The 15,217-nt window shown below is 44.0% G+C and overlaps 1 protein-coding gene across 7 annotated transcripts in view; it reads left to right on the top strand.

Moving 5' to 3' along the window:
• Nucleotides 1–15,217, top strand: part of LOC147026970 (F-actin-monooxygenase mical1-like) — a 124,693-nt gene that overhangs the window by 92,311 nt on the left and 17,165 nt on the right. For all 7 annotated transcript variants that reach the window (XM_085882913.1, XM_085882909.1, XM_085882912.1 and 4 more), the window contains 6 exons: nucleotides 58–165; nucleotides 5,796–5,976; nucleotides 10,819–10,892; nucleotides 11,846–11,915; nucleotides 12,011–12,152; nucleotides 13,394–13,488. In XM_085882913.1, coding sequence (XP_085739039.1) covers nucleotides 58–165; nucleotides 5,796–5,976; nucleotides 10,819–10,892; nucleotides 11,846–11,915; nucleotides 12,011–12,152; nucleotides 13,394–13,488 — 670 coding nt within the window. The remainder of the gene's footprint in view (nucleotides 1–57; nucleotides 166–5,795; nucleotides 5,977–10,818; nucleotides 10,893–11,845; nucleotides 11,916–12,010; nucleotides 12,153–13,393; nucleotides 13,489–15,217) is intronic.

Here is a 15,217-nt window from a genome sequence, read left to right as displayed (position 1 = left end):
TGTAACCACTGATCCTATGTCACACTAAGTGAGTAATGTGTTTTTGCATTTACAAAGCAAGCGAATGTTGAAGACAAACGTAGCAAGCTTTCACTTTCTATTCGAGTGAATCCTGAAAATGAACAACACCTGAACAATAGCAGCAGTCCAGCAAACAACCATCAGGTAAATCTCATTCAATCTTCGATTAAATGAATCAGGTGATGATTTATTTTCCTACACTAAGTGCAGATATGCCAGACCTCCATCAATTGGCAAATTTGTGTTTATTTCATCTACACATTTGTTGGTATTCAGATCCATGCAGAAATTCAATATTTAGGAGGGGAGATGTTCCAGAAGTCACCACTGACATCACAAGATACCCATTTTTCTTGTGTGTATTGTAATTAAGTCAAACTGGAGTTCATAGAACACCTTACCCCATGCAGTTTTAAGAAAGAAAGACAAGGGAAAGTCTTTTCACTCTTGCTTTGCATTTCCAAGCACTCTGTATTTCCAATGAGTCACCATTTTGTTGAAATCTTGGTGTTCGCCCCCAACGCTGAGCGCGAGAGGCAACTTTGATTGGTTGAGAAGGCATAAAATGCCGTAATATATTTTGTCCAAGTACTGCTAAACTGGAGGTTTTTGAAAGTGCCAACAAGGTGATTTGTGTTCTCCAGCATTGAAGTATATAATTCAATTGAAATAAAATAAAAATTTTAAAAGCTGTAGAAAAAATTATTTTGGAGAGTTCACCACCATTGATTTTTACACCACCTTATTTAACACATTAAATTCGTTATTTGTGGTTGTTGTTTGTGGTATCCTTAAAACAGTAGGTTTCCTGTTTGGAATGATTTTGAATTTTGTTTGATTGCCAGACAGGCAGACAGTTTAAAATAAAAAAAAATTCCCTTACTTTGTGCATGCGTGTTCGGGATGAGATTCCATGTAATTTGATAGATTCAGAGCCAAATTACTGCTAAACTGAAGGTTCGTGTTCTGATTCATGTTCTACACTGTTAACAAACATATATAATTTGTTTGAAATTAAGTCGTTTCTCAACCATAGAGTGACGTCTGTAGACAGACAGACAGACACAGAGTGAACCTATTGCCTAATCCTGCTTTGTGCTACGAGTGCATGGGGTAATTATGCAGTCTTTTGGTGCTTCAGTGATAGTCACAGAGCTAAGTCACATAGGATATGAAGTATGATGTCATCATTTGCAAGGTTCATTTAATAAGTATTTGTCATTTTGTGGAGTAAAATGAAAGGCTTACTTGAAACTTGAGGATTTCTTCAATTTGTTAGTTATGCTGAGTGAGATTCAGGGAAAGTGGAGATGACATGGGCTTGATGGGGTAAGTGGCCTTCCTGCTTTGTTTGGGTTTCCGTGTGTGTTCATTTTCATTTTCGAAGTGCATATCTGTACAGACTGAGACTCAGTGAAAAGACAAATGACATAGTAAGAGAGGAGTAGATTTTTTTGTTATTATTATTCTTTCTGCCTTGCAGTCAAATGTTTTTTTAAACACATGTCTAGTCTAGTATGTCTAGCAATCAAACAAAATTGAAAATCATTCCAAACAAGAAAATTACTGTTTTTAAGGATGTCATAAATGTGGTGTCGTGGTAGTGGTGCTTCGAAGGCAGACACGAGCGGGGGAACAGTTCAACCCGGCTTTGTTGCACGAGCGGGAGCGTGAGCGTACGTTGCCCGTAACTCCCCTTTATTACGTACTCGATGCACTCTTCAAGCCACAACGACTACAGAAACCACTACAACGCCTCAGGCGGCACGCACTCCTCTATGCCTTGCACGCACGTGATCACGCCGACCACTCCTCCACATCATGCCCTGCCCCCGCAGGCCCGCTACACCACACTCCTCCCTCCTAAAACCATGATTATTAAATGACCATCGTCATAATAAGCATAAGCAGCACAGGATACCACGATATAAAAGCAGATAAGGTATAAAAACGATAATAGCCTCAAAAAGAAAAGCATAGGCACATCACACCATATAACGTGTCGATCCGAGCGAGTGGAGCTGCAACGGCCAGGTCCCGAAGACTGAGTTGCCCAATGAACCCACAAAAACTCTGACCGCATTACAGATATCAAGCAGCAAGGCGAGAAGCACAGCATCACTACGCAGCAAAAGCGCCCCCAGGCGGCTCATGCTTACATGCCCTCCAGCGAGGTCGTGGCGACCTCCCGAGCAAACCTCCCCCGGCACCATCAAACGCCCCTGGCCGACAAGGTGGCACATCTCCCCCAGCCAGACTAGAAGCAGATAAACATTCCGAGGCTGGAAGCCCGCTGTCTGGAAGCCGTGGTGCCAATGCCAAACCCGACTGACCTTGGGTGGGGACGCTGAACAGCGCCGTCGGCTGGATGCACCAATCACCCCACAACAACCCACGCACTACAATCAGCCGAGATTCCAACGTACGTCCAAACGGCCTCGGGCGAGAACAGAGAGTTGCGCCCCAGGTGCCAGGCACGTCTGCCCTTGCCGAAACCAGAGGTGGGGGTAACGCTGAACAGCGAACCAGCCCCGGCTCTGAGTCGATCTCTGAGACCCACACGGCAATTAGACGGTAGCGATTCCATACAAACCACACATCAAACCCAGGCCCGTCATAAATCAATAAGAACATCATCTGTGCAATTGCAAACTCCTTTTTTTGTACAGCGCGTTCTTCCGATTAAATCCCCGCACACGACAAAGCAACAACCCGTGGCCCGTGGCAGCGAGAGGCCAACAAAACCTCTTTATTTGCCATAATCGCTCCCAAAGCCTTCACATTACATCCGTTATCACGAAAATCCCATCGATTGATCCCAGCCAAACATATTCTTACACATGAACTGTCGGCATTTATTTCAACAACGTTAAACTGCATCACTTGAGCAATGAAAATCAAATACGCAACGAACAGCAACCCATGAACCACATCACGTGTCCGACTCCCGGTCGTCGTCGCGACGTTGCGATGACCTGCTTGTCGTCGACAGTCGCGATCCGCGAACTTCTTGAACGCGACTGGCTCGCTGCAATTCCCCGTTGAAATCGCCTGACCGACACAGGCGCGCATCGCATCATGAGCACAGCCGAAGCGCGAGAGCTCATCGCGGCTGGCCTGGCTCCCGTTGCTCCCGAACCGCACATCAACGTTGCAGGAAGCAATGAACGGCAGCTCACGTTGCATCGTCGCGGCCCCCGTCGCCGGAACCTCACCCTCGCGTCTCGAGGGAGGCCCGGGCCCACACGGAGGTACGTGCCCCGAGGGAGGCACAGGTGCACCTGGAGGTACGAACTCCGAAACAGGAACTGCGAGCCCCACCCCTCGCACCACGAACCGCGGGAGTGCAACCCGCTGACAACGCTGGGCAACCAAGACGTGCGCCCCGCCAACCGCCGGCAGCGCTTCACCGGCATACACGTGCGATGCGAGGGTAGCACGAGTGGACTCAACTCGACACCCGATCAGTGCCCCGATCATCTCAACCTCCACCGGCATTGGTCCTGTCACCGTCGGACCAATTGGAACCAGGTTCAACATGGGCAGCACCCATGCCCGGGTCATCTCAACCTCCCCTACCATTGACCTTGTCACCGCCGGACCAATTGAAGGCAGGTTTAACATCGGCAGTATCTCCCGTTCCGGGTCGTTGGGATCTCTGTACCCAGGCTGCAAGACTCGACCCGGGGCGTTAAAGTGTACGCCATGTACCGAACACCATACCGGCAGTAGGTCTTGACCCGGGACGCAAGGGTCGCTTCGTACACCACCATCCATGACCGTTATGATGGGCGATGACTCTCGGCACACACACCGTAGACTTCCCCGAGTGCTCAGACCGCCGTCCGATTGACAGCATTGCAACGCTCGTCCACGACCCGCGCCGAAGACCGTGCGCACGGCCGTGTGCGCCTGGAACATCGCGCTGACCTCCGGATCATCTGCTGCACACCGACCATCGAGACCCCGGACATTCCTCAGAGCTTGCGCGACGTCCGACGCCGCGTCCGAGCTGAACTGCGTGTCCTCGTTCTTTAGCCGTGACCTCGCAGAAACCATTCCCGAGATTTGTCGTGCCTCAATTAAAAGAACTCCGAGTGCGGCCGTTGTCCACTCGACGTGACCGAAGTCGACTCCGACGAAGGCGGGCACGCGTCCGTGCGCCGTGCGCCGACTTCCTGTCATGCCTGAGCTGGCCGTGCTGGCGAGCCTCCTGGCTCCGGAGCCTGTGCGCGTGGCGTGCGAACCTGCGATACGCTCTTTGCGATGCGCACCTCCGGAACCTCGAACCGCGCGGGGTGCGCTGAGTTACTCGCTGCCGATCCGAACCCAACCACCCTGCACACGCCGATCCGAACAGCCTCGTCGCCAAACTGTGGTGTCATGGTAGTGGTGCTTCGAAGGCAGACACGAGCGGGGGAACAGTTCAACCCGGCTTTGTTGCACGAGCGGGAGCGTGAGCGTACGTTGCCCGTAACTCCCCTTTAGTACGTACTCGATGCACTCTACAAGCCACAACGACTACAGCAACCACTACAACGCCTCAGGCGGGGCGCACTCCTCTATGCCTTGCACGCACGTGATCACGCCGACCACTCCTCCACATCATGCCCTGCCCCCGCAGGCCCTCTACACCACAATAAATGACACAAACAATTTACATAAGGACCGAATGTAACCTGTTAAATAAGGTGGTGTACAAGATGCTGGAGCAACAGAGGTGACCTTCCAAAAAAAAAGCTTTTTTTTCTGCAGTCTTTAAATTTTTTATTATATGTCAATTGAATTATATACTTGAATATCATAAAACACATTGTCTTTTTGGCAATTTCAAAAACTTTCATTTAGTAGTACTTGTATTATAAAACATTTCGTTCAATATTGATTCCTTAGTATGTAAGCATTAACATTGCACTGTGAAAATACACTGCTGAACAGTCATTCGCAAATAGTTTGTGATAATATAAATGGAGCACATTGCTCTGCCCCAGTAAGGACTTGATACTTCAAAGTTATACGCTGTGCTTCGCTCAACTCTTGCATCTTCAACTTCTGAATATTTGACTAAAAAAATTATTAGTGTTGTTCAAAATGTGTACAGTTCTGATAGTGATGAAGCACTTTTATAATAGGTTGACGTCTCCAGCAGAAGCCTTCATTCCCGTGTTGTTGCACACTCGAATAGATTGTTCAACAGGTAGCCTAGGAATATATAGTGCTTTCATTCACATCAGCAGAGTAATTCAGGGAAGCATTTATGAGTAGAACCTTCTTTTTGTGGACAGTATAGCTTTCTCGTAACAAACTCTAAGCCTGCGCTATTAACCTCAAATTTTATCTGCCTGGGAGATTAAAGGCTGAAATGACATTGTGACGATCCTATTACATTGAACACTAATGATATTAACTGCTGTAATGGACTCTTTTTTTTTCCTTCTTCTTCTTCTTTTTCTTCTTCTTTTTGTCTGTCATATTTGCTCTCCCATTTTAGTGAATCATGCAAATTATCTTAGGAATTATCAACCACCTTGGCCTCCTCTCTGCCGTTTCATGAACTTTGAGCAAAACAGCTTCCTTTTTACAGAATCATCGCAAATTTTGCTCAGCTTGGTTGAGAGTGTGATCACGCTATGCTGTTGATGTTAAATTAAATTGCAGGCACAAAGCTGAAGTTTTCAGCTTTACTTGTATTTTTCATTTTTTTATTTTTAATAGCCACACTGTTTCATTGACAAAATGGTGTTTGCTGCACTGACTCATCTGTCTGACTTCAGGTGAAGCAGCGAAAACGTATGGCAGCTGGTGGCAGTGATGTCTGCTGCTTCTGTGCACAGCGTCTGTACATCTTTGAACGCCTGAGCACCGAGGGAAGATTTTTCCATCGGGACTGCCTTCGTTGCCACCACTGCAAGGCAACCCTGCACATTGGCAATTGTGCTTTTGACCCAGAGGAAGGTGGGTTTGACCTTCACCTTCCCTGTTTGGTGCTCATCATCTTATATACTGTGATGTATATTGCAAACTGTGGTGTCTCTCTGAGCGTTTATCTGTCTGCTGTTTAGAGTGTTTGCTTATCATGCTGTGTTTGAAACGCTGCTGATTGGATATTTTTCATTTTTGTTTCACGTCTCTTGATGCAACATAGTCAGTCACTTTATTGTCCTTTCCAGTAATCTTTAACATTAACATGTAGATTGAAGTAAATTTAATACAGATCTTCATGGAGGAACACACAATTTAAAATAGCTATATTTTGCCCTCTTTTTAGACAAATCCAACCTCCACCGCCTGATTCTGCACCACCATTTTACGGTGGGCGGTATAAGTAGTTCAGAGCTTTGGCTCTGAGTGAAACCAAGAGTGTGACACAATTAACCTTTTTAAAGTCTATGAAATAATTTAAATTTACAGATTTTCCTAAACTTTTCCTGTCACTGGGGAGGGGTACTTTTGGTTGCTTTTCCCATCACTGGGTACGGGTAATTTTGCTATTATCAAGATGTCGGTAGATTTCTTGTCGAGGAGGGCTTGGACACTCCATTAGCTCAATACAACATAAATCCCCCCCAAAAAAACTCCACCAAGATAGAACTTATAAACCTACAAATTATCTACCAGTCATCTGCGAAGAATTCCCCATCCAATAACATTCATTAAACTTTGGGACATCATCGTTGAACAAGAAAAATGAGACCCAAAAGTGCCCATTTGTCTTTCTTATTATTACTATTCTTCTTTTCTGACAGTCTAACAAAGTTGGTTTAAGCTACGAACTTGGTTTAAACACCAATCGACTGCATTTTATAGTGGGAAGGTGGAAACTGATCGAAGTTTTAATAGCTTGAAAGGATTCCACGAAAAGTATGCAAAACTGCATTGCTTTGTAAAGGAAGAGGAAGGGATCAATCAATGTGCTGCTCAATGTGTAATAGGATCATCACAATGTGCACATATCAATGTGCTGCTCCTTTTGGTGATGTTTGTAACACAGTTGGCTTGTAATTTGTTGGCACAGTTTTCCGGAAAATTTGATTGGCTCTATATCACTGGAACATCACCAAAGGAGCAGTACATTGATATGTCAGAATTATTTCACCACCAGACACAAGTTTTGATCACTATACAATGAAAAATAACATTTATTCTGAAAAATGCGCAGGAGCTGCGTGCCTGAACTTTGACCCCGATGTGGATCCCCAAGATGATGATCGAAAATTCTGAAAAAAAAAATGAGATGTTTTTTTCATGTATTCGAACACATCTGTCCTATCGCCGTTATGTTTTTCAAACTTTCGCAAGAAAGGGGGCGTTTGATGCACCCTACTGTCCATGTAGGGCAGTCATGGGGCCAATCGATTGCAACAACACACATATTTCTGTAAAGTACGTACGATTTCCCGACATATTTCTTTGAAGTAGTATATATACAAGGTCCCTCTAAAAAGTAGTGGGACTGAGCTTGCTGTGTGTTCCAGTTGCACAACTTGAATGAACAGGTTGCGTCACAGTCTTTCACAACATTCCAGCAATATATATGATTGGTGATGGTTGACTGTGCTCATTGTGTGATTTTTTTTACAGGTCGTGCTTTGCACGTTGTCTAATCTCAGTCGTCGCGCTATGAGTCGTGAACAGAGAGCCAATCTGAAGTTTCTTGCCCAGCTTGGCAAAACACCTTCCAAATCCTTCGCAATGCTCCAGCAAGTCTATGGGGAAGAAACGATGTCACGTACACGTGCATTTGAATGGCACAAGAGGTTCAAAGAGGGACGGAAGGAGGGTGAAGACTATCCACGGTCTGGAAGAACTTCAACGAGCAGAACGGCGGACAACATCGAGCGTGTGAAGCAGATGGTGCGCACAGATCGTCAACTCATGGTGCGGATGATTGCTGAGGAACTTTCCATCAACAAGGACACTGTCTCGAGCATCATCACTGAAAATCTCGAAATGCGCAAGGTGTGCGCAAAGATGGTCCCCAAGCTGTTGTCCGACGACCAGAAACGGCAAAGAGTCACTGTCTGTCAAGACATTATCGAGCACCTCGAGGACGATCCAGACCTCGATGAATCATGGATATTCGAATACGATCCTGAGACCAAATGGCAGGGTCGTCAGTGGAAAGTCCGGCATCACCAAGACCAAAGAAAGCAAGGATGTCGAAGTCGAAGGTCAAGGTGATGCTCATCACGTTTTTTGACATCAAGGGCATTGCCCACTTAGAGTTTCTACCACAGGGTCAAACAGTGAATCAATACGTGTACAAGGAGATCCTCCGGCACCCCATGCGATCAGTTTGGGAAAAGAGGAGGGATCTGTAGGAGAACAACGCCTGGGTGCTCCACCATGACAACGACCCTGCTCACAGTGCCGTGAGCATCCGACAGTTTCTGGCAGAGAGGAACGTGCCAACTCTGGAGCAATTCACCAGACTTGGCTCCTTGTGATTTTTTTTTCTATTCCCCAAGCTCAAGGGGATGATTAAGAGGACCTGATTTCCTGATGTGGAGACCATAAAAAGGGCCGTGATGATGGAGCTCTGGAGGATTCCATGAAGAAGCCTTCCGGAAGTGCATCGAAGCATGGAAGAAGAGGATGGACAAGTGTGTGAGACTGGAGGGAAACTATTTTGAAGGGGACAAGCTGTGATTTCAATATATTTTTTGGAATAAAATTTCTGTGAAGTCAGTCCCATTACTTTTTAGATAAACCTCATACACATTCAAGTCATAAAAACATTTTACATCATGTAAAAGAATGTGGGGATGTTCCTCCAAAAAGTATGTAAACAAGGTGCGGATGGTCATGAGAAATGATCATGTGAAACCATCCCCACATCTTTCTTTGAATAATGGTTTCCCTACACAAGACACTAATGTGTGTGTGTGTGTGTGTGTGTGTGTGTGTGTGTGTGTGTGTGTGTGTGTGTGTGTGTGTGTGTGTGTGTGTGTGTGTGTGTGTGTGTGTGTGTGTGTGTGTGTGTGTGTGTGTGTTTTTGCGCGCGCGCAGGTGCAGTATCGAGTGCATGAATGTGTGTGTGTTCGAGTTCGATACACACACACACACACACACACACACACACACACACACACACACGTTAGTGTCTTATGTAGGGACCAAAATGATGTGCTTGTGGAAGTGTGGAATTTCAACAGATCGGCCATTATACTTGTGTTATAAATAGATTAACCTCATTCTCCCCCGACCCTTCTCCCCAAAAAGGTCTACACACCCCTTGGCTAAGGTGGGACAAGGTAATTGGTCATTGCTACTAACAGTGCTGCTTTCATGAGTCCAGAGGGAGCACGGCATTGCCTACTTTGACAGAATGTAGACTATTTTGACTGCCTTCATAAACTTGAGATTTGCTCAACTAAATGTTTGAGATGTTTTAGCCTTTAAAAAAACAGCTTTTTTGAATGTAGTTTCCATCCCTATTCCACACCCCCACCCCACCCCCTTTTCACTTATTGAATATAGCAGGATCATTTTAAAAGTTTGTGCAATTCTTCCTTAAAAGTAAAGCAGAGTACAGTATGTTAACGATATAATTGTTTAAAATTTGTTCTTTTTTCTTTTTTTCATCATTTAGGTCATGCACTGGAGTATTCCCACAGTGGACTCTCATTAAGACCGATGCTCTGTAAGAGTAAAGTTGGCACCTGAACACCATGTTTTCATCACTCTCGTCGACATGAATTCTAATGCGGCTTTTTATAAACAATTCTCTGGGACCTTTATGATCCGCTTGTACGTATTTTACACGCAAGCTCGCCAATCATAATCGGTTGTGGAATTTGATCAGCATGCTGTTTTTCACCTTGTTGTTTTTTTGTTGTTGTTGTTTTGTTGGTTTTTTTTCATTCTCGTTGGAGGTGGGAAGTGACATTTGCCTCTGGCTTCAAACTGTCAAAGGAACATCCATCATTGATCCCGTGTGCCATTGATGTGGGGACGTGTAAATCAAAGCCTGTTGGAAATAATTCTTCAAAATATATTTTCCATTCTTGGAGCATCACAATAGGTTTTGCTTTTTTTCACCAAACTACTTTCTGGAAGAAGAAATAAACCATTAAATCCCATGTAAGACTAATATTCATCAAAGTAGATATTCCACAGGAATGCATCCATTTGTCTTTGCTTAATAAGATTCCATTGCATTTGCTTGCTCTGCCCAAAGGAAAGTTCAATGCCACCAAAGCAGCCCCACATGGGTTGTACTGGTCCGTTTACCATTGCCTAGACTTCTTGTCTATGGAAGGCTCGGACACTCCATTAGCTCACCTGATTCGGGAAGAAATTTGTGATTTGTTTAAGGTGCCGGCAATAACTTGCCCACTCTTTGCAAATGACACGGTGGGATCTTTAACATCCACCAACTAATGCTCGCAGACGGGATGCCCAGTTGAACGCCATCTAATGGACGGAGCACAAATTGATGCACCACCCATCTTTGAAACACTGGACTGAGATTTGAACCTAGGATAGACAGCTCAGAGGGGAGTGTGCATACCTCTAGGGCCTAGCCCTTCCTGCCAGCCCAGGTTCTGATGAACATGGTCTTACTTTTACCCCACCCACAATTGATCAAACTAATGATATTTTTGAGTATTGTAATATGCTTTGGATCTACATGTGTGTAGAGCATAAAGAGTTTTCATCTTATCGAAAAATGATGCGTTTGAATTAACATTGTGGAGCTTGTAAGCACAGTGACACTTTCAACAAGTATCCGAAACATGAACTCTTGTTATTGTTCTCATCCTTCTTGTTTTTGTTCTTGTTGGTGTTTTACAGGAAACTTTTATTGTAAACCACATTTCACCTTTCGAAAGACTATGCGCAAGTCTGTGCAGATGAAGGAATCACAGGTCGGTGTCCTGGGGATTACAATATGGGAATTTGATCATTTTATTAATTATTTAATTTATTATTACAGAGGGGGTTTGAAAGGGAACATATCAAGAAAAAATAAATCTGGTAATCAAGTTTGAAACATGTAGTGTTTGTCTGTCTGTCATTTTTTAGGTGGCGTGAGTGTTGAACTTGTTTTTGTAATCACGTGAGGTGTTCATTGGGATGTATTACATTCATTACAATTTCAAATCTCACTCGACGACCCATGAACCCATTGGGTTCCCGTTGTGACAGTGGTTGATGAAAAAAGACACAAAATTTTAATATTATTTAGTGGTCAAACTTTAACTTGAAGAAAATTTGAGCAATTACGTCAGGAGTCATCGTTCGGCCAACCGGTTTCTCGAGGTATATCAATACATTCTCCATGGTTTGTCCTTGCACTTTATGGATCGTCATTCCAAAACTTGACTGAATAGGGAATTGATTTTTTTTTTTAATTCGTTGCCCGATTTGAACAAAACTTGATACTGCACACCGCAGGAGAATGGTGAGTAAGGTGGCCCTAAAATTTTTGCGCTATCATGTACCGTTTTGGCTGTATTTCGGGAACATACATACATATATACATACATACAAGATGAGAGTTTTAGTAATATATAGATGTCCTTGTGGACAAATTTCAAACCACTATCTCATGTGATGAGTCTGAAAGTTGAAGAACATGTACAATATCTTAGGTTTGTGCTGATCTTTCCAGTTTGTGTTGAACCAAAAGCTGAATCCTTTATTTTGATTTGATTTCATAAAGTGTTTACCATCTTGTGTTGTTTTTCACATTATAGTGGGTATTCCAGCAAAACCTTTATTTTTAAATACTGTGTAACAAAATGAAAGCTGCCTCAAAAAAGATTTGCGATGAGCTTTTTGATGTGTTAGTGAAAGATGTTGGATTTTCATTTTTCAGGACAGAAGAAATCCTTTTGACAAGACAAGACTATACAAGTCTGACTCGTCGACACAACAATCGAAGGAAGGTAAAGATTGACATCATAATGAAGTGAAGACTCAGTATAAAAGCTGCAGTTCTGTTTGTTTTGATCCTCACTGAGACTCATCTACTTCCGTGCAGATTTGAGGACAACCATAGATCCGACAGAAGGTGCAGTGGAAGAGCAACATGCAAATCCTGAGAAACAAACTGACAGCCATTCCCCGGAAACAACGACCAAACACGAACCAAAAATAAGCCAATTTTGGAAGTGGATAACGAGGTAATTCATCCCCTTCTATTGTAGAATCTTGTTGTGGATCTTCCACAAATGGGCCTATTTTATATCTTATGGAAATTTTGTAGAATTTCTGTCTCTCCAACCTCTCATCCCATTCCCCTCTTTCCATCTGGTCCTACTACATTAAATAAAGTGTGTGTATGTGTGTGCGTGCGTGCATGCGTGTTTTCTTTACCTGACACTGGATGCTACCAACACATATGCCTGGACGCAACCAAGGTTGTGGATCTATTGATGTGGGTGATCTACTGATGTGGATCTGGAACCGCAGTTGTGGATTTATTAATGTGGGTAATCCACTAATGTGGATCTGTAACCGCGGTTGTGGATTTATTAATGTGGGTAATCCACTAATGTTGATCTGTAACCAAGGTTGTGGATCTATTAATGTGGGTAATCTACTGATGTGGATCTGTAACCGAGGTTGTGGATCTATTAATGTGGGTAATCCACTAAACCTACCCCTCCCCCCCCCTACCCACCCACTATATCTCCCACCCGATCCCCATCTTTCCACATATACATACTGAAAGTCAGTTTTCCTGTTCACTTATAAATTAAATCAAAAATACTGTAAATATATTTCCCCTTTTTGAATTTGGCACCCTTGGGATATTTCTAGACGTGCCACATTGTCTCGTCCACATTCCTCCCCTCATTCCCCCAATAAAGTTGTGTCGTTTGGACGGATATAATTATTCTGCTGTTGCTGTGGCACAGGCATGAATGGCCGAATGGCCTCCTCCTGTGTCGACTTTGATGGTGTATCCTTGTTTACCACGACATTTATGGAAAAGTCCTCCACGCATATTGTAGCTCACATATTTGAGGGGTTTGAAGCAATCTCTCCCACCCTATTCCCCCATAAATCCTGGCCATGCACATGTTATATCAGAATAATTTATTTTTTTGTATCAATTTGTCATCTTTCCTTTGATACTCTTGTTTTGATTTGGAATGTTGTTTATATAAAGTCAGTTATTCTTCATGTACACAGGCTAATATGGTACTTGCATTTGGATGTTATGGATCTCTTCATTAACATTTTGGAGGACCTTGAAGAGCCCTGAAAATAAAAGTAAACAAGTCTTGGTGTGTGCTTGATTTGACACATGCCCAAATTCTGCACACATTTTATGTGATGAATATCTGCCTCGGTATCACGCATGATATATCAGTGTAGCTTGTGAACTGCTTGGGTAACATACTTGTTGCTATTGCAGATTTACATCTGGTGGCCGAAATAGGAAACGATGTGCATCTGTCTCTCATGTTGGTCGATTGGACAAGAAGCATTATGATGGAGATAAATCTACAGGTAAATATGGTGTCTTGGTGGTTTGTACTGTAAGAACCAAAAAAAGTGTAATCTCATTTTGGATATGATCCTGTTATATCTGCAAATGTCAAGCCTAATGAGATTTGTTGACCAATGTCTACATGATGTAGCAAGAAATTCCTGTTTTCAAATCCTTCCTTTTCTCGAACAGCCTCATCTCAGATCACCATTTTGGATTCAAGCCACATCTCTCTGCCCTGAACAGTGGACATGCTGCTTCTAATCACCCAACAATGGATGGAAGCCCTCAACGTCGGACGTGTGATCAGGGCCGTCTCTCTGGACATATCTCGTGCTTTTGATACAGGCTGGCATCCTTCCTTACTCTCCAAACTCTGTGCCTACAGCATCCAAGGTCAACTCCACATATGGTTTACTGACTTCCTCTACTCTCATAGGCAATGTGTGACACTCAATGGAATCATTTCATCTCCTCTCCCTGTCAAGGCTGGAGTGTCCCAATGTAGTGTTCTGGGACCGGTTCTCTTCTTGATCTTCATAAATGATCTCTCTGACTGGAAAATCCTCTTTATCTATTAGCTGATGACTCAACCCTGTGCCATGACATCGATCATCATTCAGACAAGCATGCTGCAGCCTCTTCCCTCTCTTCAGACCTTCCCAAAACCACAAGCTGGTCAAACAGTTAGAACATATCTTTTAATCCTGACAAATCTCACACTCACTATCTCTCTCCAAAAGGACCGTTTGGCAAACCCTTCCATCCACTGTTTTAAATAATCCTCTCGAGGAAGTTCATTCACTCGTATTCTTGGGTCTTACCAACAGTCATGATTTTTCTTGGGCAAACCTCATTTCAAAGTTGGCTTCCAAAGCTAGTCACCGTCTAGGCATGCTCCGTCATACAAAGTCCTTCCTTGGCACACCTGAACTCTTATCCACCAACAAAGCCATCATCCGCAGCTTGATGGAGTATTGCTCTCCCCTCTGGGCTGGCTCCCTTGCCTCACATCCTGCTCAGCTTGACGCTGTGAGAACCAAGGCGGAATCTCCCACGATGAAGCCGAGTCGATGGGCCTATCATTTCCCATTGCAGACAGGTCTGTGGTTTCTCTGTCTTCTTCTGCCTCCTCTCTGATCTTGTACCCTCTGCTCTTTCTGTGCTTTGTCCCCACCCAGGTTTCTGCTGGGCATATTTGATCCACCTTCAACCCCCTTCTGGTGAAACCACCTAAATCCACGATCACTGCTCACCTCCACTCATTTGTTTGTCTTTTTTTTCCCACCTGTGGAACGAACTTACACCTCCTCTTCAATCTCATTCTTCCCTCCAGGTCTTTGAGACAGCTGTTCACCACCATAATCAGATCATCCCCAATCCAAAACTATGATCTTTTATACCCTTGCTAAGCCTTTCCCCTTCCAAATTTATAGTTTTTCCCTCCTGAGAGTTTCCTTCTATATCCATCTTGTCCTTTCCAGCACCTTATTCTCCCTCTATCTTGACCTTCAACTCTGCTGTTGGTGCCCCCCCCCCTCTCCATCTCTACTGTTCACTTTGTCCGATTATGTCTTGATCCATTTAGTGGAAAGCTCTTCCACGATCCTCAACGATGTATACAAAAAAAACATTGTGTGCATGATTTGAAACATTCTCAAGTACACACGTGACTGTCCTCGATGAGCCATGTGTTGGACAGCTGGGTTTCGTAGCTGGAGGAGATAATTCTCAATGATTGAGGATTAA

The sequence above is a fragment of the Eptatretus burgeri genome, chromosome 5 (assembly GCF_056783735.1).
Source record: "Eptatretus burgeri isolate ZD-2024b chromosome 5, Ebu_testis_v1, whole genome shotgun sequence".
Taxonomy (NCBI): domain Eukaryota; kingdom Metazoa; phylum Chordata; class Myxini; order Myxiniformes; family Myxinidae; genus Eptatretus; species Eptatretus burgeri.
Note: the sequence above shows the minus strand (reverse complement) of the source record. Positions and strands in the feature narration are given on the sequence as shown.